This window comes from Quercus lobata, chromosome 5, assembly GCF_001633185.2.
Source record: "Quercus lobata isolate SW786 chromosome 5, ValleyOak3.0 Primary Assembly, whole genome shotgun sequence".
NCBI lineage: Eukaryota > Viridiplantae > Streptophyta > Magnoliopsida > Fagales > Fagaceae > Quercus > Quercus lobata.
The window spans coordinates 41,070,469-41,098,013 of record NC_044908.1 but is presented as its reverse complement, the minus strand read 5'-3'; the positions used below and the strand labels follow the sequence as shown (position 1 = coordinate 41,098,013).

At 34.3% G+C, this 27,545-nt stretch overlaps 2 protein-coding genes and 1 pseudogene across 2 annotated transcripts; 2 read left to right on the top strand and 1 right to left on the bottom strand.

Annotated features, from left to right (window-relative positions):
- Window positions 1–788: 788 nt before the first annotated feature.
- LOC115990476 lies at window positions 789–2,508 on the bottom strand (annotated as a pseudogene).
- Window positions 2,509–3,944: 1,436 nt separating this feature from the next.
- LOC115990475 lies at window positions 3,945–4,412 on the top strand. Its single transcript, XM_031114305.1, has one exon. It carries the CDS (start codon window positions 3,945–3,947, stop codon window positions 4,410–4,412), a length of 468 nt encoding a protein of 155 aa, XP_030970165.1.
- Window positions 4,413–24,863: 20,451 nt separating this feature from the next.
- LOC115990474 lies at window positions 24,864–25,364 on the top strand. Its single transcript, XM_031114304.1, has one exon. The coding sequence runs from the start codon at window positions 24,864–24,866 to the stop codon at window positions 25,362–25,364; it is 501 nt and encodes a 166-aa protein (XP_030970164.1).
- Window positions 25,365–27,545: the final 2,181 nt, after the last annotated feature.

Genomic DNA, 27,545 nt, shown 5'->3' with positions numbered 1-27,545 from the left:
CAGAAGTAAAGCCACAAATTTCATCAAAGGAAGAGTTGGAAGAAGTGAACCTGAGGGTTGACCTATGGAACCCGAGGTTTGTCCTCATCAGTAGCCAGTTGTCAGTATAAGAAAATGAGTAGTTGGAGGAACTGCTAAAGAAGTACAAAGATGTGTTTGCGTGGACTTATGATGAGATGCTAGGTCTTGATCCTAGACTAGTAATTCATTCTTTCAATATAGAGCCTAGAAGCAAGCTTGTAATCCAACCAGCCTAAGTCTTCCACACCGAGGCAAAGGCTTAGATCATCTAAGGGGTTAAGAAGTTTTTGGCAGTAGGGTTTGAAGGGAAAAACAGATTAGGAGTATACCAAGGATCTCGAAGTGGTAGGGCATGCCACTTAGGGACTTGTTCTTATCCTTTAGAGTGTGAGCATGTAGAGGAACCTTCACCATCAGAGGATGAAGATGCTTGCCCTTCCCTTTTGCATGAGGAAGAGGAAGCCATGGATGAGAGCAAAAAAAAGAAGAAGAGGAAACATTGACTAATATGCACTTGACTTAAGGAGACCTGGGTCCATCTAAAGCTAGGATAAAATGACAGAAAGATCTTGTGCCAACTATTACCCAGGAGAAGTCAAAGTGACATTTTCCATTCTTCAAGCCGTGAAGCAAAAGGCCAGTGAGGATCCTATGCAGTTCATTAAAAGATTTAAGGATGTATCCTTGGATTGTTGTGGAGACCATAAGGATACAAGAAATTCAAATTAAATACAAGTACCAAAAGGAAAGGCCCTTTTGCAAGAAATTCACTGATTTTTTGTCATGATACATTTAACCAAGTCTAGAATATGAAAGTAATCATAGAAAAATGTAGATTCTTTACCCTTAAGTCCATCTCGATGATGCCTGTTGCTACCTACAAGATTTTTACATGGGTTCCCACCAATTATAAGATCAAATCCACCAAATGAGTTCATTAAATGCTCCAACCGGTCACTATTTACCTACTGCACATCTGTAGAGTCAATTAAATTCCCTTTCTAGTTTGTTTGCTCCCACCAACTCCTGAAAATATTTATATTTACTTCTGAAATCTCAATCTAAACAACATCAATCAAAGGGATAACAGGTCAATGTAGGGAAACTTCTGCACCACTAATCCCAGAGAAAAGAGAGAAAAGATTAATGCCTCTTAGGAACATGTCTTTCAAGATTGAGAAATGGTATTCTACTGTGTCAACTTGAAATGAATTTACCAAGCAATTTATATCTATCAGTTCAATTTATTCCACCTCCCCTAATGTGGTTCCTTGGAAACCACAAAAGCATTTCTACTTCATTAGGTTCAAATAGGGCAAAATTATTCCTCCCATTCCAGACCAAATTCCATTTTCGACATTCATCAAGTATATACTTTTGAACTCTTAGAGGTGGTTCACCATCATTGTCTTCAAGTGCCTTTCTGATTCTTTTTGTCAGTTTTGCACTACCAATACAAGTTTGTAAGCAATTCAACTTTGTTCTCTCTTCCTATGAAGGCCACCATTTCCATGATAATGCTTTATGAATGGTGTGTGGTGGAAGTGGAAGGAGAGGAAACCAATTTTGGATTGGAAGATTGTGAACATATCCCCTTTTCTTAATAGCAACACAAAAATATTTTGAATCAACAAATTCTAGCACCACGTCATATAGGAACCGTAAAATAGTGGTCCAAATGCCTTTAGGAGCAAGCACCACATTCTCATGATAGAAATAGGGAGGTCCAATAGCTGCCTTTGGGAGTGTTCTATGAATTGTAAGGACACCAAATCCAATCATTGGATTTTAGGAGACAAATTGTTTCATCATCATCAATGAGCTACTGTCTTTTTCTTTTCCACATCTCATAATCGTACCTTTTTTTTTTTTTTTTTTTTTTTTTTTTTTTTTTTTAGCAAAATCAATGCATGGAAGCTTAGGCCCTAGCTTTTCTTCAACAGGCAGATGAGCATTCGCTACCTTAGACATTTGAGCAACATAGATAAAATCTGTCAACTCTGCAAGTGATGCATCGAGACCACATCTCTCCAATGCTATTGAAGCCTCATCTTTTGTGTACCCCATACTCATTAAGGATGAACATTTATTATCCTCATCAAACATGGTATTTGTGATTTCCAAGTTGTCAGAACAATTGTGAACATCAATGAAATCATCCTGAAAGCTCCCATCACAATCCAAAGAGTAATTATCAGAATCGATATGTTGTTATTCTTGAGGAGATGTTTCAAGAGTCGACTATGTAAGGAGTGTAATTAGAATTGAATCTTTATTTTCCTCTCCATTTTCATAAATTACTTTTGCAACATTCTTTTCATTAAAGCCCATCCCTATGAACTTATCAACCAATTTGGAGTTGGAGGAACCAGCAGATGAGCTTGTTGCCCTTGAGCCAGTAACAATTTTCTCATTTGGAGGTGTTAAACTTGAAGAAGAAGATAAAGAAAAGTTATCGGTTTCCCGCTCATCTTCACTACTAGTCATAGTTCTCATTTTAGTGTTGATGAAACATATATTCTCAAGATGGAATTCATAAACTCTTAATGGAGATATAAAATATCCCCTTAAGATAAGTTTAATGGGTTTGGTTGTTCAGAATGTTAGACCTAACTACTTTAGTAAAGAGTTACTAAAGTATATATTTATGAAATTGGATTTCATAAACATATGATGAATAACTTAAAGGATTGAACCAGGTACTCAAAGATTAAGATGTAGTAATCTTCAAAGTGGCAGTCTATATTCATGACTTTGTATTACTACGAATATTTAATGATGGGGTTGCATGTATAATAAAGTCTTGGTATATGATTTATTAATAAGGCCTAGAGTGCAATTATAATTATATAGTGGTATTAAATATAATTAATGGTAACTTTGGACTTGTCAAGTTTCACGAGATTCGATCAATCGAAAATTACCTTCGATTCGATCGAGTGAAACAGTGACCAATCTGTTTGATTCGATTGATATTCAATTGCTAGTTGATCGATTGAATTTTTCTTTTTCGATCGATCAAGCAATGATCGAGTACCAATCGAGCCAAGCAGATTGTCAAGTTTGAATTTATTAATTTTTTCGACCGATCGAGACATACATTCGATTGATCGAAATCTGAGAATTTAAAATCTTTTCTAAGTGTTTTCACATGTATAAAGTGCAAGGCTATGTGTAAGGAGATTATGCATGTTTACTAATTAAAAACTTTTAATTTAAAACATCTAGTAGGAGAGAGATACAAGGGTTGGATCTCATGGCCTCCATTATCGGTTCATAGTAGTGTAGGTAAGCACCTTGTCTTGGCGTATATGCCTCGCGATCCCAAAGGAGGGTGTTTATTTCATAGTACTATAAGATTGAACTTACCTATTTAAAGTAGTGTGGACAATCACCTCGTCTTGGTGTATATACCTTGTGATCCCAAAGGAGGGTGTTTATTTCATAGTACTACAAGATTAAACTTACCTATTTAAAGTAGTGTGGACAAGCACCTTGTCTTGGTGTATATGCTTCGCGATCCCAAAGGAGGATGTTTTGTTCCATGGTACTACAAGTTTAAACACTATAAGGGAGATGAAATATGGCTACACATGATTCTAGATAATGGTGTACACTAGACTAAGGGTAATGTTAACCTCCAAAAGGAACTATGTCATTATTACATAGAGGCTAAAGGTAATACGACATATTATTAGTGTCTGATAAGAGTTATTATGACAACACTAATAATGAGAATAGTTCTCAATCAATTATAGTGTTTATAATATACTTTCTACCAAGGAATTATAGACATGGATTGGGTTGCTATTGCATATATTATATTATGGTTTTATTAAGGTTCCATATTATATGTTTATATGCTAAATTGATAATGTCTAGTTTACTTATTATATTCATGTTTATTGTTTTCAGATTTGATCATGGAATCTTTTAGCCCACTTGTTACTATTCTTAGTCAAAACAAACTGACTAGATCCAATTATGTTGACTGGAAAAGAAATTTGGACATTGTTCTTACTGCTGAAGAGCACAAATATGTGCTTACTCAACCATGTCCTAGCTTTCCATCATTAGATGCTCCTCTTGAGGAAAAACAGCGATATGATCATCGGCAGAAATCTAATGAGATGGCCAAGTGCTATATCCTAGCATTTATCTCAAATGTTCTAAAGCATCAAATGCAAGATGTAGAACTAGCTTCGGACATTATGCTAAGTCTGAAGGAGATGTTTGGTGAGCAAGGCCGTTTTACAAGGCAAGAAACTATGAGGCAAATTTATAATACCAAAATGACTGATGGCACTTCAGTGGGGGAGCATTGTCTTAAGATGAGCTCTAATTTGAATACACTGGAAGTTTTAGGTGCCGATATTGATAGAGAATCTTAAGTGGATATGATACTCCAGTCACTACCAGAATCATTCAAGGAATTTAGACTTAATTATAATATGAACAAAAAGATTTATTCATTTTCTAAATTAATGAATGAATTGGTAGCGGTGGAAGGCATTCTTGGTACAACTAGTGTTGATGCTAATATGGTTACAGCTTCTACTTCTCAACCTAAGTCGAAAGGCAAGGGTAAGAAGAAGAAGAAAGACTTCACCAAGCAGGATGGTAAACAAATTGCTTTAAGAGTTTCCAACAAAGGAAAGAAAACCAAAGGAAAGTGTTTCCATTGTGGTGAGAAAGGACATTGGAAGAGAAATTGTCCAAAATTCAAAGCTGCTAATAATAAGGGTATGAAAAGTACATTCATTCTTGAAATATGTTTAGTACAAAATCCCATGGATTCCTGGTGTGTGGATTCAGGTTGTACTAATCATATCTGCAATTCTTTGTAGGGGATCCAGGAGACTAGAAGGCTGAATGAAGGGGAATTGTTTCTTACTTTGGCTGATGGTAGCAAGATTCTAGTTGTAGCTATTGGAGTGTTTAATTTATGCTTTGAATCTAGAGTTTTAATATTGGAAGACTGTTTATATGTACCTAATATTCATAGGAATTTAATTTCTACAACTTATTCAGGTAAATATGGATATTATGTTATCCTAAAAGACAATGTTGTAATAAAGAAAGGTAAAGTGTTTATCTGTTCTGGCAATATTGTGGATGGTCTTTATATTTTAACTCCTGATAAGCATGAATTATATAATTTTGAATTAGATAATAACTCTCATGTAAAATCATTAAAAAGAAAGTTTCCTTCTACTAATGATGCATATCTTTGGCACTTACGTTTGGGTCATATTAATTCAACAGAATTCAAAGACTGATTAAAGATGGTCTCTTAAAACCATTGGACTTATGGATTTCCAATTTGTGAATTTTGTTTGGAAGGCAAAATGACCAAATCACATTTTAATGCAAAAGGTTGAAAAGCCCAAGAGTTGCTTGAATTAGTTCATTCGGATGTATGTGGTCCTATGTCAACCTAAGCGAAAGGAGGTTATGAGTACTTCATCACTTTTACCGATGATTACTCAAGATATGGTTATGTGCACCTGATGAGACAAAAGTTCGAAGCCTTTGAAAAGTTCAAAGAGTTTAGGTTGAAGTTGAGAATTAATTGGGTAAACACATAAAGGCCATTCGATCTGATCGAGGTGGCGAATACCTTCTTGGAGATTTCAAGGATTACTTAACTCAAAATGGGATTGTATCCCAATTGATTGCACCTGGAACTCCCCAACAAAATAGTGTAGCAAAGAGAAGGAATAGGACTCTTTTAGAAATGGTTAGGTCCATGATGAGTTATTCAACTTTACCAGATTCTTTATGGGGATATGCACTAAAAACTGCAATGCATATTTTAAATTTAGTTCCATCAAAATCTGTTCCCAACACACCTAAGGAATTATGGAATGGGCACAAGCCTAGTATGAAATATCTCTACATTTGGGAATGTCCAGCACATGTGTTGAAAGAGAAGTTTGATAAGTTGGAAGCTAAAATAGAAGTATGCATGTTTTTAGGTTATTCAAAGGAAACCAAGGGTTATTTATTCTATAATCATAAAGATAACAAAGTGTTTGTTAGCACCCATGCCAAAATTTTGGAAGATGATTATGTGAATAATTTTAATCCTAGAAGTAAAGTTGTCTTGGCTGAATTAGATGAACCTGTAATTGAACAACCAATGGATGAAACTAGGGATGATGTGATTGTATTAGATACACCACAAGATACTACTTATGAGATGTCTAATACACAGCTGCCTCGTAGTAGTGGGTGGTTTATTAGGCCACCTATAAGATTCATAGGTTTGGGAGAAACTTATGAAACTATCTCAGAAGAGGCCGAATCTGACCCTTACATTTATGAAGAGGTAATGAATGATATAGATGCACATCATTGAGTCAAAGCTATGAAATCTGAATTAGATTCAATGTATTCCAATCAAGTTTGGGATCTTGTAAAGGTGCCTAACGGCATTAAACCTGTTGATTGTAAATGGGTTTACAAGAGGAAGAGAGTGATGGATGGAAAGGTTGAAACCTTTAAAGTAAGGCTAGTGGCGAAAGGGTATACACAAAAAGAAAGTATTGATTATGAAGAAACCTTTTCACCAGTAGCAATGCTTAAATCTATCAGAATTCTCTTATCCATTGTTGTTTATTATGATTATGAGATTTGGCAAATGGATGTCAAGACTGCATTTCTTAATGGCAAACTTGAAGAAGAAATCTATATGATGCAACCAGAAGATTTCATAGCAAAGAACCAAGAGCATATGATATGTAAGTTGAAAAGATCCATTTATGGACTTAAGCAAGCATCTAGGTCATGGAACATTAGATTTGATCAAGCAATCAAGTCATTTGGTTTTGAACGAAATCTTGATGAACCATGTGTGTACAAAAGACATCGAGATAAAGTAGTAATGTTCCAAGTGCTTTATGTTGATAATATTCTACTCATTGGAAATGATGTAGGGGTAATGTCATCAGTAAAGTTTTGGTTGTCAAGCCAATTTGATATGAAGGACTTGGGTGAGGCTAACTTTATTCTAGGGATCAAGCTTTGGCAAGATTTCAAGAATAAGATGTTAGGCTTGTCGCAAGCTGGATATATAGATAAGGTTCTAGAATGGTTTAGCATGCAAAACTCCAAGAAATGATTACTTCCTTTCAGACATGGAGTTCCTTTGTCTGATGACCAAAGGCCTAAGACTCTTGAGGAAGAAAATATGATGAGACAAGTTCCTTATGCTTCTACAGTGGGAAGTCTCATGTATGCCATGCTTTGTGCTAGACCAGATATTTGTTATTCAGTTGGCATGGTCAGCCGATATCAATCAAATCTAGGACCAAAACATTGGCAAGCTGTAAAGCATATTTTCAAGTATCTACGGAGAACGAGAGATTATATGCTTGTTTACTAGTGTGAGGATTTGGTACCTATTGGCTATATAGATTCAGATTTTCAATCAAATCTTGATTTCAAAAAGTCTACTTCAGGTTGTGTATTCACCTTGGGAGGTGGAGCCATAAGTTGGAGGAGTGTTAAGCAATCTTTTATTGCTAACTCCACCATGGAAGTTGAGTATGTTGCTACTTGTGAAGTAGCAAAGGAAGCTATTTGGCTCAAGAAATTCCTTTATGATCTTGGTGTTATGAGAATTGAGCAAGTTTCTATCACATTGTTTTGCGACAATAGTGAAGCAGTTGCACAATCCAAAGATCCAAGGAATCACAAGAAAGGAAAGCACATTGAAAAAAAGTACCACATCATTCGAGACATTGTTGCTCGAGGAGATATAGTGGTAGCAAAGATTGATAGTGCAAATAATCTAGTAGATCCCTTTACCAAAGCCTTGCCCTAAAGGGCCTTTGAGTCACATTTGGAGGGAATGAAAGTTAGATTAGTGCACAATAGTCTTGAGGGCAAGTGCGAGATTGTTAGGATTAGTGCCCTTAAATCCTATTGTATAATGCTATGTACGACATTATGTATGACATTATCTATGACTTAATGTTGTATTTAATAAACTTGTTTTATTATTATCTAAAATAATGGTAACATGAATATTTGGACATTATCATTTAGTCCATGAGATGCATAATATGCGATTTAGTCACAGAAAATATAAATCACAAGTTTTTTGTAAACTCGGAATTTTAGTTTGTAGTCGGTGATGAAATTTGGCATTTCATCTATGAAGACTATAACATATCAACTAAGATGATTTGTCTTGATCATGGAAGTAGAGGCTTCTAGTTGGTATGTTGATATGTTTTAAGAGTTAAGACATATTGAACTGAACCGCTATAAGATTTATTATTCTCCTAACGACTGTCAAATGAATAATAAATCTCATGTCTTCTATTTACATCAACTCTTAATCCTGAGAGAATAATGGAATTGATCATAAAGTGTAGGTTGCTTTGATATATCAGGAGTGAGATCTAAAGTAACGATCAAAATCTCAGTATGTTGAGCAGCCGCATTTAGTGTTGATGGAATATATATTCTCAAGATGGAATTCATAATCTCTTAACGGAGATATAAAATATTCCCTTAAGATAAGTTTAATGGATTCGGTTATTCAGAATATTAGGCCTAACTACTTTAGTAAAGAGTTACTAAAGTATATATTTATGAAATTGGATTTCATAAATATATGATGAATAACTTAAAGGATTAAACCGGGTACTCAAGGATTAAGATGTAATAATCTTTAAAGTGGCAGTCTATATTCATGACTTTGTATTACTACAAATATTTAATGAAGGGGTTGCATGTATAATAAAGTCTTGGGATATAATTTATTAATAAGGCTTAGAGTGCATTTATATTTATATAGTGATATTAAATATAATTAATAATAATTTTGGACTTGTCATAACAGAAAAGCTTAAGGCCCATTGGAGTTAGTGTCTTATTTGTCCTCTTTTGGTCCCACTCCAAGTCACATACTAAAACCCAATTGGAATGGCTCAAGAGGCTAGCCCAATTAGATAATCAATTATAAGGAGAGAAACATACAAAATTTTGTAATAGAATGAAATAGTTTGTATGTGAGTGTTGGACACTCTCTAATTCTCCTTTGAACACATTCATAAAAACTGATTGAGAAACCACACTTCTTGGGTATAAGTGGAATTGGAGTGAAGATTAAAAATGTTCTCGAGTACTTCTAATATTTTGTTTTGAATTTTACCGCACTAAGGTACACTCTCTTATTCTTATATTCTAAAATTTACATAGTAAATGTTATCAATTGTGAATGAAGTAGATCCGCTAATTTTCTGTTGCGTATGTCTTGTATGCGATACAAACATGTGTTTATCCAACAGCAACGTGAAGCCAAAGGCTTTAAAAAAAATAATAATAAAAAAAAAAAAAAAAAAAAAAGCATCAACAATGTTAAGCCCATGTGTGCAAGTTGCACATGGGCATTTTTGTCATTCAGCCATCATATTTCCCTTTCCAAGTTTTCTCTTCATTTTAAAGAGAACTTTTTGGTGGACCTGGAGAGAAAACACCTGGGCCCCACCATTTATTTTCTTTCGTCCCCACCCAACCAAACACATTCCAAAAAAGTTTTCCTTTCTATTTTCTCTCTAAAGTTTTCCATTTGCCCTATTTCACTTCCAAACAAACACAACCTAAAGGATATGTTCTTAGAGGAACCTAATGAAAAAGATTGGAGGAACCCATTAAAAGATCAAATGGTAAGGCCTGAACGAAATGGGAGTATAAGAGATCTAAAAGATTATGCTCTAATAGAAAGGGGGCTATACCATAGGCTACATGGGGGAATTCTGTCCAGGTGTGTCAATGAAAGAGAAGGAAAGAAAAAGCTAAATGAGCTCCTTGAGCAAACCTACAGGATCAAGAGAAGGTCATTTTCTACCGAAGGATCCAACGTATAGGATATTATTGGCCTAGCATGAGCAAAGACACTGCAACCTTACAAAAGAAGTATTAGAATTGTCAACTCTTAATGGACCGAGAAGAAAGTTATGTTGTGTTCATAGCAGAAAGTGTAACTAATCAAGTTTTGCAATACCTATATTAAAAAAAAAAAACCCAGGTTTGCAATAACTTTTGTTAACCATTACTAAAACAACTCATTTCTTTATCCAAACTAAAACAAATTTGAAACTTGCCATTTATTAACAACATGGGGTCATAGATTCATTCTTATTAAAAAAAACCTGATCCTAGGGATGTCCCAAGCTTACCGTAAAACCTCTCATCAGATCTTACACAAGGGAACTCTAATTACTCCTTCAACTTCCACACTTACTACACTCAAACCTTCTCAGCAACTTAAAGGCAACAGAATACTAATTTTTTTGTGTGTGTGTGGCAGCAAAATAGAGCGAAAGATCAAATTGATACTTGTGGCAAAATATTATAAATTACCCATCTGAGATTAGGCCTGAATTCACTTTGCCAACCTATGATTTGAAAATTGTCGCTTTATCTACATGAGATAAGTTTCGTTACACAACCATTACTCATCTCAGTCTTTTTTGTTAGAGAAACACTTTTAAGACTAAAACATAACTAAAATGAATCAAAGAACTAGGCATTATAAATTTTGCAGAAATTGATGAGCACCAAAGATAAAATTACAAACAAATACAAATCAAATATCAAAATGATCAGTATCGGTCTTTTTTTTTTCTCGAAAAATTTCTAATAAGAAGAATACAAAGAAGTTAAAAAAAGAAAAAAAAAAAGACATCATGTGGTGTAGCCTACCATGTCCTCATTACTTCTACGTACAGTTGATAAACTCCCATGAAAAATAACTAGTATCACAGCGTGCAGAGAAATTGACAACAACCCAGTGTTCAATTCGAGTAGGGTTGAAAAGTTTCTATCCAGCCACAAGAAAAAAGAGTATCATCATTAAGTATTCAATTAGGCAATCAAATTTAAAATTATGCAGAGAGGGATTAACAAATTAGGATAAAATAGTCTCGTTCTCTTAGTGAAAACAATTTGATAATTTTATTATTTCAAATGCCTTGGACATATGCAGTCATCGCTGTTACCGACCTTCAACTGTAAATCACAAAAGACATGTCCATCAGAGAGCATGCCGGTACTCAATTGAAGACACTCCTTGACACTGTCTCTCTCTCTCTCTCTCTCTCTCTCTCTCTCTCTCTCTCTCACAAAAGTGAATTTATACCTTTGGAGTCTCAACCTGAGTCATATATTTCTCTATAGAAATACCACACTGCTCAGCAAGCACAGGGTCATCATCATATTTGTAGTTTTCTCACAGCCAACCAGATTAAGTGAGTCTATGCATTGTTTCATGATCCAAAACAAACAAAATAGTCTTTAAGTCTAAAGGATAATTTAAATCAGTCAGAGTTCGTATTTTTTTTCTGAGGCTTCTGCCTTGATTTTTCAACTAATGATGCCCTCAGCATCGAAGATAATTCTTTTGTATAGCGTTAAGTGAAATTAGCATACAGAGGTAAAACACCCCAAAAAAAAAAAAATTTGCAAAATATTTTTGAAAGTTCAATTAGTGTATAAAACACTATGAACGTTTAGACCCCCAATTAACAAATTACCAATTCAAACTTAATATTAAACAATTAATATGCGGAATATGAACACAAGCTTAATACAGAATTGATAAACAATCTAAACCAAATAAAATCACATCCATAGCAGAAATTAAATGGCAAAGATTAAGGGAAGAGAGATGAAAATACAAGGACAACACAAAGATGTGTTATCGAAGAGGAAACCGAAACCCTCGATGTAAAACCTCTCCGCCGCCCTCCAAGCGGTAAATAATCCACTAAAGAATGTAGTTGGGATACATGAACAGCAAAAGACCCTCCAAGCCTAATCTATCCAATGTACCTAAGCCCTCCAAGCTCTTACTCCAACAAGGTTACGCCGAAATTATTTTTTCTTTAGCTTACCGGATTCCGCTACTTGACCATAGCATCAACCAATATGAAATTGGTCCCTTCTTAACTGCTTCCCAAATCACCAAACAACTTTCTCACAGATATGGGTATGGTGAGAAAAGGTTTTGGTAATGTACCTCTTAAGAATGTAACAATGGAGAGGAAGAGAGTAGAAGAATTTAAAGAGTCTCTATGTGAAGATTGTGGATGAATCAATCTCGTTTTTTTCTAGGGTTTCTCTCTCAAAATTCTCTCTGGAAACTTTCTACATTTCGTGGGTATAAGGGGTATTTATACTAGGGTGAGAGTAGAATGCGAAGAGTCAGGTTTTTCAAAAGAGAGCTGGCTGGCGGCTTGGCCTCGCGACTTGACTGAGTCGCGAATTCAAGCCGCGAGTTAATAGAACGGCCAGGCTGGACTTTTTGTCCTATAGTGCTTCAGTTGGCGTGACTGTTCATCTTCTCTGCACGCTTCACTCGTGTGCTGCAGTTGGCGGTTTGCCAGTCACGAGTCACCCGCGAGTTTCAGCCACGAGTCTCTGCATCCTTACACAATCTTGAGCATTTCTTCACACTCTCTCACTCACTATCCTTACATGATTCCCACCTAAATACAAGGTTACTAATTGCTAAAATACAAGCAAATTTGGCACGGAATAAAACTAACAAGATGGTTAATAAAATTGAACCTTACAATTTTAGAGTGTCTAAAACTAACCTAAAATTAATACCAAGTGTGTGTATCATGCAAAATATTTGCAAACTTCCAGAGGCAGATAGTTGGGCCGTTTTGGCTTGCTAAAATCAACACATGGCAGGTATGCAGAATAGTTCAGTTCTACACCACAGTTCTATACTTTCCATTTATCCCAATTGGCATTTATGCGTTTTCCAATCACCGAAATACTGAGGAGTGTGATGAGGTGTACTACAAAAAAATGAACACAGAAATGCATAAATCTCATCACACTCTAATGGATTTTGGTGATTGAAAAATACATCAACCCTAAATTTGGATAAATGGAAAGTATTGATATTGGAAAATATATATATATATAGAAAAGCCTGAGCTCATGCGTGCGTGCAAAAGAGTATAGTACCCTACTATGCGATTTATGTTAATAAAAGAAGAATGAGGAGCAAACTCAATTGATAGGGTTCTAAACATCAATTTCAGGTTTTGCAGGAGGCCAATTAAAATTGGAGTGGCCTCTAAGGCAAAAAATATGTTTGGCATAGAAAGAGGTTTGACTTTCTTGCATGAGGAATCAATATTGAAAATTGTTCAAGAGATATCAAATCTACTAATGTGTTACTTGACTTGGACCTACCCTTAAGATTTCTGACTTGGACCTACCCTTTCTTTTGCCCCTCTTTACTACTTTTAGTGTGAGTTTTTTTTTCTCCAATTCTTTCTATTTCATAACCTCTGCAGATCTTGTTTATGAGTTAATGTGAATAGATATTGATCTTTTAGTCTCTAGTGTTGTGTTTCTACCCAGAATATGGTAGAAATGATTCCAATTAAGTCTTTGTATAATTCCAATAATATCATACATTTCAATTGTATGTGTTTGGCATCTACGCGTGATATATAACCTTGCAAAAATTTCTTTGCAACATGGTTTCACATTGATCTGATAGGGCTCATGCGTTTTTATCTATAAAAAAATGTCACACCCTTTAATTTATAATGTTGTAGATTTTATTTACGTCATTACTTAAGCAATATAAATTCAGCCCAGTTTTCTTTTAGAAGAGAAAAAATTCAGGTTGCAATAAAGCGTGAGAAAAATATATAAAATTACCCCCAAAGGGCCAAACTAAGGACAAAATGGGCTTCTGCCCTTTTTGGGCAAATTAATTAGCCTTTTGCCCTTCTTCCCAAACTAAATAGGGAAATGCCCCTCTTTTGAAAATCGAGTTTCTCAAAATCGAGTTAAAAAAAAAAAATTTTGGAGCCCTATAGTGACGTTTTTAAGGATATATAGTGACATTTTAAGAACCTATGAAATCGAGTTATAGGCTTATTGCCTATAACTCGATTTCATGGATATCAAGTTACAAAACGCCACTATAGGTCTTTATAAACGTCACTATAGGTCCTTGAAAACGTCACTATAGGGCTTAAATCGATTTTGAGAAACTCGATTTTCAAAAGAGGGATATTTCCCTATTTAGTTTGGGAAAAAGGGCAAAAGGCTAATTAATTTGCCGGAAAAGGGCAGAAGCCCATTTTGTCCGCCAAACTAATGCTTCCCATCCGTATGCAAGAAGGAATAAACTATGTAAAGAAGATTAAATCAGTATAATCATTCATCCTGAAATATTTGCCATGCTCATAGATACGACATTCATTCAGTTTGCTCAGATGTAAAACGTTAACAAAGTACCTTTTTGTTTTCAAAATCTTGCCAATTATAAAAGACCACCTATAATAAACACCATACATGATTAAAAACTTTTGCTTTTGCTTTTGCTTTAATTTTTATGCTATATATTGCACTCTTTTCTGGAAATCAACCATCAAAATTGGAAGTAATACTGCTATCGACGATCTCTCCCAGACCTCACAAACAAAAAGTAGGAGCCTTATGCATTAGTAGCTATAACTTTTTAGCAAACTATCGAATGGAGGACTAGGATACAATAGATTTGCTCAATTCCATGGCTCATGGTCTGTGTAACTCTAGCATTTTGATCCAATTTCCCAAGCTCAGAAATCATAATATCTATATTTTAATTTACTTATTATTCTTGTCTTTGTTGTTTCGTTATTATTATTAATATTTTTGGGCAAAATGTCATTTTGGTCTATACATTTTGGAGTTATAATCAATTTGGTTTCTATATTTTTATAGCAGTCAATTTGGTCGATCCCTACCGTTAATTCATTAACAAAAAATGTGTACGTGGCCAGTGGCGACTCCAGGAATTTTGTCCAGGGTGTTCCTGGACAAACCGGAACAATAACCTACCCTATTCTACTTTGAAAAAATTTTGGGTCATTTCAGTCTATTTCAAGTGTTTCGGGACATTTCGGTAAATATCGATCGAAATTCAAGATTTGGTCGGCATGAAGTTTGTGCTTAAAAAAAAAAAAAAAAAAAAAAAAAAATTGTTCTTAAAACCAAAACAAATTTGCATTATGTACACCAAAAAACCTCAAAAGGAAAAAAAAAAATGAAAAGAAAAGAAAGAAATGAACAGAGGCGTCGTTGCCCCGTTGCGCCTATGTGCTTGATGATAAGGTTTCAGACAGAGGCGTAAGGTGTTGTCGTTGATGATGTTTTTTTCTTTAGGTGGTTTCTAATTTTAGGTTAGGTAAGTTTTTGATTTTAGGTTTCTGATTTTAACTGGCGACGTGTATTCGTATAATCAATGTTATGAATATCGTTTCGGACCTTGTTTCGGTTTGTCTATTGGAACGGAATATTTCGATACCGATCTATTTCGGCGTACCGTTTTAGGGTATTTCAAAATTACGTTATTTTATAATGAAAAAATATATATATATATATATTATTAATAAAAAAACCTATATAAATTATTAAAGGTTTTAAAGAAATTATAAGTACATATTTCAACTAATATATAATCTTTAAGTCTAAATAATAATAATAATAATAATCATTTATAAAATATAATAAGAGTAATAATATAAAGAAAAAAAAATTGATGTTAATATTAGTTTTCTTTGTTTTTTGACTGAAAAAGTAAAATACTTTTATTAAAAGAATAACTAAATACATGTAATGTAAGGTCCGGACTCTGGAGCTCTCATAGACTTAACAGCTAGCCTAGCCCATGGACAAAATATTTACCATTAAAAAATTCCACCAAGACCACTAGTGGGCTGGCAAAAGTAGAACTAATAAAAAATGAAAAACAAAAGACATAGAATTTAAGGCAGAGAAGAAGAGAAGAAGGACCGAAACCCACAGATAAAATTTAAGACAAATAGTCACATCCTGTACAACACACAGATAAAAAGGGAAAGGCAGACTGGCAGCAGGACCGAAACCCACCAGAAGAAAAAATAAAGAAGAGAAGAAGAGAAGAAGAAGGGTCCGAAACCCACCAGAAGAAGAAGATGGGTCTGAAACCCAGAAGCAGAAGGAAAAAAAAAAAAAAAAAAAAAAAAAAAAAAAAAAAAAAAAAAAAAAAACAAGAAGAAGAAGGGTCCATAACCAAGAAGATGAAGAAGAAGGTAGGATTTTTTTTTTTGAGAATACGTTTGGGTTGGGCCTGTTGGGTATTTAGTTAATAATGTATTTTGATTTAAAAATCTGATTGGGGTTGGTTTTGTTTAGGATTGATGTTGGGCTTTTATTTTTGGGCTTACTCTGTAACAATTTTTTTTTTTTTTTCAAAATCTCTGTTACCATTTTTTTCTTTTTTAAGATTTTAGTTCAAAATTTATTTGGCATAAAACTTTTGAGAGTGTTCCTAATTTTGTTTGAGGGTGTTCCTATTTTTTTTTCATGGGTAAACAACTAAAAAAATTTTAATTATTATATATAATTTTTTTTTTTTTTTTTTGGGTCAGGGTGTTCCTGGGAACACCCTGAACCCAACGTGGCGTCGCCACTGTACGTGGCTAACCCATTGCATAGTTGGCACACTTGACACTTTATGGCCAATAAAATAATTTTAAAAAAAAATTAATAGATATTTTAAAATGACATATCAACATTTAAATTAAAATAAAAAATTCTCAATATAAAAGATAGAAAAGGGGGAAAAAAAGAAACCAAAATTGAAAACTCAACTTTCTTCAATTTTCCCAAAAACAAAACAAAACTTTGAAGCTCAAGACCATATTCTTCTTTGGCTTTTCATATGCATGTACTTACTACACCTCCACTAAACAACCACATCTGTCTTACGTTGCAGCTTCACCATTAATCTTAACTAGTATGTAAGTTGTACTATGTGCCGGCTACAATTCTATATACCCTGAGATTTGTAGATTCTTTATCTAAAAGGAAAAAAAGAAAAATTATAAATCATATGTTTAGCTATCCTCTTTTAATATTTTTATGTTATTTTTTTTTTTAATTTTTTCTTACATTATGATAATTTCATGTAATTTCTTGTTAAAACTTTTTTTTAAAAATTCAATCGTATAGCTTCAAGGAGGTGTTTTAATTTTAATTAACTTGTATATACTTAAAATTTGGTTAAAAACAAAAATTTATATTTATAATTTTTTTGGATACTGAAACAAAGCTTATCAGTTACCCACATGATACTTCTAGCATACTACATAATCCATAAAATGCCACATATTATCCCAATATCAACCTTAAGGTGGTTTAGATCATATGTATTTATTTATACGATAAAATGAAGGGAGGATCAAGAGATAAAAAGAGAAACAAGAAGAACACTGAGAAGAGAGAGTGAACAATACCATTTTTGTATTGACTTTGGCCTCCTCGGGTTAGCCAGTATTGAGATATTAACTCATCTATTCAATAACATCAGCCTTTTACTTCCTTATTTTCATTCTCAGGCAAGCCCCCTCTTGTTGTTTGTTTCCATCTCTTACAAATTTATTGTTTTGGACCAAGGTTGAATTGTACTACCCATTGTTCTAAGTGGGCTTAGGTTGATTGTTTATCTGGTCCTTATAGTAAGATTTCCAAATCGTGCATTTTGAAATTGCCATCAATCCAAAAGCACGTTTTGGTAATGGACCTTCTGAGACGGAATACGAAAACGCACTTCAAGCTTGCATGGTTACCGTTTCTAGTTTTAATATCATCCCTAAATTACCCTTGCCTTTATTTTAAAATCTCAATTTTACCCGGATCTCTAACAAAAAAAAAAAAAAAAAAATCTCTAACAAAAAAATATATCATCTTTGCTTCAGACTATTGCTGGTCAATCAAGTCCAGAGATAGAAATTCAATATCACTGAGAGAAAGAGACAGGCGCTTGAATGTTGCCATGAACGCTATGAGTCGAACATTAAGGAGGATAGCCCAATAACCTTTTTCTGAGGAAATAGAACGCATCGAGATGCTAATACACATCACTCACCCGCCGTTCACCTGTTGTACGTGTAAGTTAGATTTGAACTTATATGGGAAAGTAGATAAGCTATCTAACAATACATCTTGATGAAAAAGTCCATAAGTGACAAAGATGCAAGCTTTGACATCATAATGTCTAGAGAAAAAGAAAGTGTTTGCAAGAATGTAAAGTAGGCAATGGATGTACATGGAAAACCCTATGAAAAGGATGAAAAACCATGGTTTGAGCAAGAGAGAATCACTTTTGCTCTGTTCATCTTTATATTAGGTGGGGAATAAGGGTATCTCTTGTACAATAAGGATGTTCTTCCTCAAAAGAGAGACCTGGTTTTCTACCTTCCTTATCAACTTTCTACTCTTTTCTCAAAAGATCTATTTAGGTTCTTGCCTTAATAGTCTAGCTGCATGTTCCTCTTATAGTCTAAGGAATATGACTGAGTACAAAGACATGTGTCAAGTCATCATTTCCTTATTTTGGACCTTACTACAGCTAAGGTACTATTTGGTGGCTACAGGAGAGAGAACGTCAATATCAGAACTGTGGTATGGGGGTAGGTGACTTTGCCACTGCATGGGAAGCAATTCTTGAGCAACGAGAGGGACATCAGAGGTGCTGAAGGTGATACACGTGTCTCCAAAGTGGTCTAACATACACTCAACCATTAAATGGTGTTTCCATAGTACTTGACCTTAGGAGGTCACTATCTCCCTTTTTTGTGAGTGCTTGAGTACCCACGTCAAATTCATATCTTACTTCCTTCCCAAGCCAGTCACGCCTTTGGCACGGGCCAAGGATAATATCTTGCAGCCAACGTTTCCTCTCCCTTGCTCACAGCCACTCCACATGTAAGGTCCAGATCCAGCCATATCGACACTCTCCCATGTCTTAGCTAGTGTACTATACACCTGTTACAATGGCAAAACTGATTCGATGGAGCACATAAGCCATTTTACCTAACTTATGGCTTTCTATTCTCGGAATGATTGGCTACTATGCAAGGTGTTCCCTTCTAGTCTTGGCCCCACAACAATGAGATAGTTCAATAGTGTGAGAAAGGGATCCATCCATAGCTTTGCAGAGCTTATCCAAGCCTTTGGAGACAAGTTTGAAACTTACAGCCGAGAAACGCAGCCTATCGACACATTGCTATCGATGGCCATGGGGAGTAGGGAGACTCTCCAGTCCTACTTGGATAGGTATTGAGAGCTGTATAATGAGATTGGGGGAGACAACAAACATGTGGCCACGAGCACTTTCAAACTGGGGCTACCTTTTCATTCCAAGCTAAGGGACTCCTTAAGCACGATAGATGTATGGTTAGGGATGTTTGATGCCTTGTTGATTGTTAGATGTATGCTAGTGTGTGTGTGTGTGTCAGTTAGATAAAAGTATTGAGTATGCCTTTAATAGGGTTAAGAATAATATACAATAATGGGAAGCCAACCTTAAGGTTGGGCAGTTTTGGGTGCCTAACACCTTCTCAAGACCGTACCTTAACTCTGAACCCATATCTCTAGTAATAGGATCAAAAGGTCCTTCCTCGAAAGGACGCTATATATATGGTTCTTAGGCCATTGCAAAAACAAGGTGGTGACTCCTACAAAAGCGACCCCTTGTGTCCACAACGGTAGGCACAAGTTACTAGGGAGTCACTTCAATAGCCGAAGGTGGGTCCCTCCTAACAGGCGATATGATATGAGGGACCGACTGACAAGCCAAATATTCCCCCATCATACTACCCCACTCATAGAGGTGTACAAATAAGAAAGTAGGGGTAAGAAGAAGGGGGTTGGAAAATTTGGGGAGAGAGACATGAGAGAAATAATGAGAAATGCATTCCGGAGAAATTAATGGACGTTTTGAAATTCAACGAACTTATATTAAGCCTGGCCCCCGTAACTTCGAATCCTGGTTCTGTCCCTATATATGATATATTAAGAGGAGGTATGACTTTCATTATTTCAACATGGGCTCCTACTCAACATTTTTTAGCATGGGCCAGATGCTAATAAGATTCGTTTAAAGTTTAGACCCGTTAAAAATTTAAAACTTATTGCTTTATGGGTTCGTGTACTTTTTTCTTTTTCTTATATTTCTCTTTTGAATAGTCATATATTTTTTGAATTGTTTCAATAACTTATTCTTTAATTATATAATTATATATATATATATATATATATATATTTTTTTTTTTGGCATTTTAGAAGTTTTAACATCTGAATTTGTGTAGTCACACACACACACACACACACTTATTTATATATATATATATATATATATATATATTATCTATAATTTGTAAGTTCTGAATCTTTTGATTTATTTCAATAGTTATAGCCATGGATTATTCTTTTGAATGTAATACATCTTCCTCTTATATTTCTCTATTGCTTAGTCATATATATTTTGTTTTGTTTCAATAATTACTAAGCAGTAAATCATCTGATTCTTTAATATTTTTTAGTCTTTTAGAAGTTTTAATATCTGAGTTTTTGAGTTATTTTTTTGTAGTATCTAAAACCGTCTAACAATTTTTTTGTAAGCCATTGCACATTCAAGCAATAACTTCTTCATCAAATTGTAACACAAATTAAAGTCATACAAGAGCAAATCATGCAATGGTGTATTTTCTTAATTAATTTAAGATTTTATAAAATTATTTTAGTCTACCCCACAAACAGGTAGGTTCCAGTGCATAACACGGGTTAGCGACTAGTATATATATAAAACTGAAACCTTTGACTTTTTTAAAGCTCCCACGTTTTTACACATCAACATTATTTAAATAAAAAGGCAAAAATTCTGATTTTATATCAGTTAAGAGGTAAATCAATGATGGTGGAATTACAACTAATATCTCTCTCTATCATTCACCCCACTCCTCTTCTGCTTGTGCCTCTACTACCCCAACTAATAAGTTTTTCTCTTTCTCTTGGCAAACACTATAGATCCACCCTCTCCAACACACCATAATCTCCAATTCTCACCATAAGACCTCCTTAGAAAATCACCCAAATCTTCAATTGTCAACTAACCCGTATAATCAGGATGAGATTTTGATTGGTTTATCATGTCAGGTAATTCTCCCAATTCTTTTCAAATTTGTTTTCCCAAATTATATCTGTTTGTCTCTCTATTTGTTTGTAAACTCCGCCATTACCATGTTGCCTCAATTCTCACCTTTGAATCTTCGTACAGCCCTATTTTTTCCTCTCTTTTTTCCATATAGATTTTTCTTATTTTTCTTTTATTTCATTTGGTTCCCTATTGCTTGATTATTTTTCATGTTTTTTTTTTTTTTTTGGTGGGTTTCGTTTGGTTTTGGAGGATTGCAAGGAACACAACATAGAAGGTTTTAATTCTTCTACTATTCTGTGTTGTTCCTTTTTCTACTATTAAAAAAAAAAAATGGGAACAAATTTCTCCATTGTTCTATGGTTCAACTATGTTGATAAAACAAAGTTTAGAAATTTAGTAATTTTATTGTTAATTGCTTCTTCGTTAAGATGTAATTGTTCTCAACTCTATAGGATTCTCTTCTTTTTTTTTTTTTTTTTTTTTTTTTTTTTTTTTTTTTTTTTCGGTTATGGTTTTTTTCCCTGGCCTATGTTTATATTAAACATGTTGATGAAAGGGTGCTTATTTCCATTTAAAGCTTTTTTTTTAATGAGAATCACAAAGACATCTAAAGCTGAAAAAGAAAGTATAAACTCCTAGAGTTTAATATATAGATTGCTTAAGTTGAATTCTATGCCCTAAGACTTTGGGGTTACACATCAATTTTTCATCTTTGTTGTCTTTTAAGACTTTAATTTATTCATCACATTTGGAGCAAAATAAAAATGAAAATATAGAGAAAAAAATGTAGTTTCTTCTTTTGTGAAAATCTGAGCTGGATCATATTTTGTTCCTGAACCTATTACTTTTTTAGAATCAAAATTTTGGCTTGGAATCATGCTTTTCTATATTACTTGCAATTAATTTTTTAACTCAAATTTGTAGTTGGATTGTCATATCTTTTGCCTCACAGAATGTTAAATGTTGTAGGTGGCTTCTTTTACCTAGATTTGTGTTGTGGACTTTTATTGTTGCCCATAATCCATTCTATGATCCTTGCTTGACACTTTTGAGGTTGGAAGAAAAGGAGAGAGCCCCCTTTTTTATTTTTTTTTTATTCCGCAGCTATTTTCAACCAGATAAGACTTGGTTTTCAGGCATTAATTGCAAGGCCATGAAAGTTCTTAAATTGAAGGATTTACATTGGCAACTGTTTTTTCTTAACTTAAATTTGTTAAGATTCTCATCCCTTTTTTAGTCAATTTGTATTCTCTTTATATTTCCCCCATTTTGCTCTTGGTTTAACATTCTGTACTATTATGGGTTAAAAAAATTTATAATATTCTTTGAGCCAAATTATAAAAATTATCGCATGCATCGCACGGGCTAGCCACTAGTCCCTCCTATAAACATGAGATTAGGTTTTTTGATTTTTTTTTTGGCTACATGGCTGCCTTCCCAGATGGGAATGCATCAGGACTCTCTCAAGTCCTATTCACTTCTCCAGAAGTTTTTCTATATTGGGTGTTTTGGCGACGTGTTTATGTGTGCATGTGTTTCTATGGTGAGGTTTTCTTATTTTTATTTCTAAGGAGTTGCCACAAACTATTGGTTTTGTATTGTGTGTGATTGGTCACCTATTTGTTTAATTCATTTTAGTTAACTATTTAACTAAAAACCAATTTGGGATTCTCTGAAGTAATTAAGGTGAACTAACATCTTGAACCAAAGATTTTGGACTCAGAAGTTCTGTTATGGTTAAGGAAGGTGTTAGGCACCCCACATTGCTTATCCAAATGATAGTACCTCATTTTAATTTAATTGCAACATTCACATTTTAGAAAAAAACAAAGTAAATACTTGGTGTTTTGACTTTGAAAATGTTCAAACCCATTTTGAAAACTTGGGAAAAATAATTCTCATGCCTTTTAGGAAGAGCATACCAAGGATTGAAATTATAAAATCTAAACTATTTACGAAAAGGAGGTTTGCTTTTAAAAATGCTTTCCACGGTTTTCTTAAGAAAAAAGGAAAGATTTGAGAGATAAATATTCATGTTTTTTGTTCATTCTTTAAGGAAATTCCAACTTTTGTGTTTTGAAATAAATACCTAATGATAGTACCTCATTTTAATTTAACTACAACATTCACATTTTAGAAAAACCATTTAAATAATTGACATTTTGATTTTGAAAAGGTTCAAAACCATTTTGAAAACTTGTTTTTAGGAAAAATGATTCTCATGCCTTTTAGGAAGAGCATACCCAAGATTGAAATAATAAAATATAGACTATTTAGGAAAAGGAGGTTGAATTTAAAAAGGGTTTCCAAGGTATTCTTAAAAAAAAGGGGAAAGATTTGAGAGATAAAAGTCCATGGTTTTTGTTCATTCTTTAAGGAAATTCCAAATTTTGTGTTTTGAAATAATATAAAAAATTAAGGGTTTTCGTAAAACACAAGGTTTAAGATTAAAAACTATTTGTGAAGGGAATTCAAAACAAAGGAAGAATAAACTCATTTTAGGTAAAGAATTTTTAGAACCCCAAGTTAGGATCAAAATCATTTAAGAAAATGGTTTCCATGGTTTTCTTACAAAGAAAAAGAGGATTTTAAGGTAAAAATCCATGGTTTTTTATTTTGGAGTTCAAACTTTGTACAAGAGGGGTTTTGAAAAAGGGACTTGAAGATGACGAGTTTGAAAAATGCCCCATTAGAAGCCTTTTATGAATTTTAAAGGAAGCTATTATATTAAAAAAAGAAAAAGAAAAAAAAGACTTGTTTTAAGAAAAAAGGATAGCCATTGGAGCAATTTTTTATCTCTTGAAAGCACATCTTTTAGAGTTTTGTCTCATTTGTTTTATTACCTATATTTGACACTTAGGTTTTGTTGTAGAATTGTTGTAAAAATATTATATTTTTAGCATTCTTTTTTTATTATAAAAATCAAATATGGGAATTTTTGGGGGGGGGGGGGAATATGTATAATTTCTTAGAAAAATTTAAACTAGTATGGATAATTATCATACTAAAATATATCTAATCAATTTTTTTGAAAAATTTTGGGGGCCCCTAGACTTAACATGGCTTTGTCGCTATGGAGTTCAAATCTTTTGTCTCACTTTTTCTATCACACTCTATACTTCACAAATAAAAACTTGACACATGTACATCTATTTTATTAATTGCTAATTTTGTGCCTTTATTATTTCAGTTACCTAAATTAATTGAAAATTAAAAAAGACACAAGAGTCAAACACATCCCTACTACCTGCACCACCACCATCTTTCCCCGACGCCACATGCCCCACAACCACCAACAACAACCATCGCCAACCCCATTAGCAATCGCAGATGCGGTCAATGCCGCCATACACAACCATCCACTGCTGCCATTACTAGGTATTGGTATTTGTTATCATTGGTGGATGCCATCATTTGAGCTATTAAAACTTTTTTTTAGAGATCTGATGAAGATAAGGTAGCGGTAGGTACCTATCATAGATTTGAAGAAGAAACTTGTTTCTTAGAATATGATGTCATAATTTTCTGCTCCAATGTTTTTTCCGTTGGTAGTGGATGGCATACAAACTGTTGGTTAAGAATGGCTAAAGACTTAGGAAAGAAAGAATAAAGAAGAAACAAGAGAACAAAGGTAGAAAAATGTTGCTGGTGACCTATTGCTGGTGATAAGTGGCATCGGAGAAAGATGGTGGTGCCAGTGGTGGGGATGTGTTGGCTATTGTGTCTTTTTTAATTTTCAATTAATTACGATAACTGAAATAACAAAGGCTGAAAATTAGCAGAAGGTTTATTAGCTTTGATTCAATCAGCTGTGGATAGGGGTCAAATGGAGGGTGTGAAAATTTGTAGAGGTGGTCCAAGATTGTCTCATTTGTTTTTTGCAAATGATAGTTTGATTTTTTGCAAGGCGACGTTAAAGGAGTGTGATGAACTACAAAGATTGCTTGCCGTGTATGAGAAAGCTTCCGGTCAACAACTAAACCGTACAAAAACATCGTTGTTCTTTAGTAGTAACACTTCAAGAGATGTTCAAGAGGAGATAAAGAATTGGTTTGGTGCCCAAATAATTAAACAACATGAGAAGTATCTTGGCTTACCTTCATTGGTGGGGAAAAATAAAAGAACTACCTTCAATGCTATCAAGGAGAAATTGGGGAAAGTTTTGGCGGGTTGGAAAGAGAAATTACTTTCAAAGGCGGGGAAAGAAGTTCTAATCAAAGCAGTGGCTCAAGCAATTCTGACCTATACTATGAGTTGTTTCAAACTTCCAGACTTGCTTTGTGATGAACTAATGGGAATGATTCAAAATTTTTGGTGGGGACAATGAAAGGAGGAAAGGAAAATTGCATGGCTTAGTTGGGAGAAAATGTGTGAGCCTAAGTGTGTTGGAGGAATGGGTTTCACAAATTTAAAATTGTTCAACAAGGCTTTGCTTGCAAAACAGGGTTGGCATCTTCAAATGGGTGGTGATTCTCTTGTGTACAAGGTCCTTAAGGCTAAATATTTCCCAACAACTGATTTTATTCATGCTTCCATTGGACATAATCCTTCATATAAACGGAGGAGTCTAATCTCTACCCAAAGCTTAATTATTGAAGGTATGCGATGGAGGGTTGGAAATGAAGAAAATATTAAGGTTTGGCAAGATAGGTGGCTACCACAGGGTTCAACTTATAGTGTAATTTCTCCAAGGATGTTTCTAAGTGGTGATACAATGGTTGCTGATTTAATTGATTCAAGTACTGCTAGGTGGAAGAATGAGGTAATTGATAGTCTTTTTATTGATCATGAAGCTGATTTAATTAAAAGTATTCCTTTGAGTGTTGCATTACCGCCGGACAAACTGGTTTGGGCTGAAACTAACAATGGAAAATTTACTATTAAGAGTGCATATAAATTGGTGGTTACTTTGTTCAAATCAAGGAACCATGGTATTACTTCTGATGGTAGTTTGTTAAGGAAATTTTGGAAGAAAGTTTGGTCATTGCCTATTCCTCATAAGGTTCGACATTTTTGTTGGCATGCTTGTCGCAAAATTTTAACAACAAAGGCCAAATTGAAGCGACATAATGTTATGGCTGAAGATGTGTGTGTATGCTGTCAGGGTAAGGTAGAAACGAATGGCCACATTTTTTGGGGTTGTCCAAGAGCACAAGAGGCTTGGATTGCTTCAAAGATACATTTGCTGCCTCTGGATAATAATATTAACTCTCTGCAGGACCTTTTATGGATTGAAATGATGACTAAAGTTGCTGGGGATGAGAAGTGTTCACAAGTGGTTATGATAGCTTGGGCATTATGGTGTAATAGGAATGAGGTTTATCATGAAAGTGAAGCCAAAAATGGAATGGAGATAGCTCGATGGGCAGCAGGTTAACTTTCAGGAATATTGGTCTGCAATTGAAGTGCACGAAATGGTTGGTTTTGATATAGTGCAGCAGCCCGTGGACAAAGAAGTAGTTGCTGGTTCAAATTTTTTGTAGCAACTTGATGATAGAGGTGTGGTTTCTAATATGTTGTAGCAGCCCATGGAAAGAATAGCAGTTGCTGGTTCGGATTTAATGCAGCAACCTGTTGACAAAGATGTTGTTTCTAATATGTTGCAGTAGCCCATGGACAGAGTACTAGTTGCTAGTTCAGATTTAATGCAACAGCCAGTTGACAGAGATGCTGTTGCTATGCCTTCGGCCCGGGTTCCTCCTTCATTGGGTTTATGTAAAATCAATGTAGATGGGGCCCTTTCTCACACAAAGAAGTTGGCTGGAATTTGGGTAGTAATTAGAGATCACAGAGGCCGAATATTGGCTGCATTATGCAGAAAAATTAGAGCTCAATTGGGGGTTCTTGAAGTTGAGGCAAAAGCCTACGAAGCTAGTATGTTATTGGTGAGACATTTGGGGTTGATGAATGGGGTGTTGGAAGGGGATTCTTTGATTATTTCCAATGCCCTTAAGCGAGTTACAGAACCTCCTACCTCGGTTGCTGCTGTTGTGGAAGGAATTCATGCTTTAGGATCAATTCTTGGTGTTGTCCATTATTCTCATGTGAGAAGAAATGGCAATCAGCCTGCCCACATTCTAGCAAGACAAGCTCTAAGCCTTGTTAATGATGTAATTTGGATTGAAGAGACTCCTTGCTATATTTAGCAAGCTCGTAACCAAGATGTATGTGGATATTAATATCCTAATAATATATCTGTGTGTGTTTATCAAAAATAAAAAATAAAAAATAAAATAAAATAGATGTACATGTGTCAAGTTTTTATTTGTGGAATATAAAGTGAGATAGAGAGAGTGAGACAGAAGATTTGGATTCACCACTATGTAATGGAAACATTGAGATTAAGGTAATAAAGTTCAATTTAAACATTAGTATCTTAATAATTAATAAAAATGTAGGAGTTTATTTTGAATAGAAAATAACCACTTGATATAACCACTACTTTAGTTTACCAAAATAAATAAATAAATAAATAACCACTACTTCTAAGACCCAATATAATTTTAGT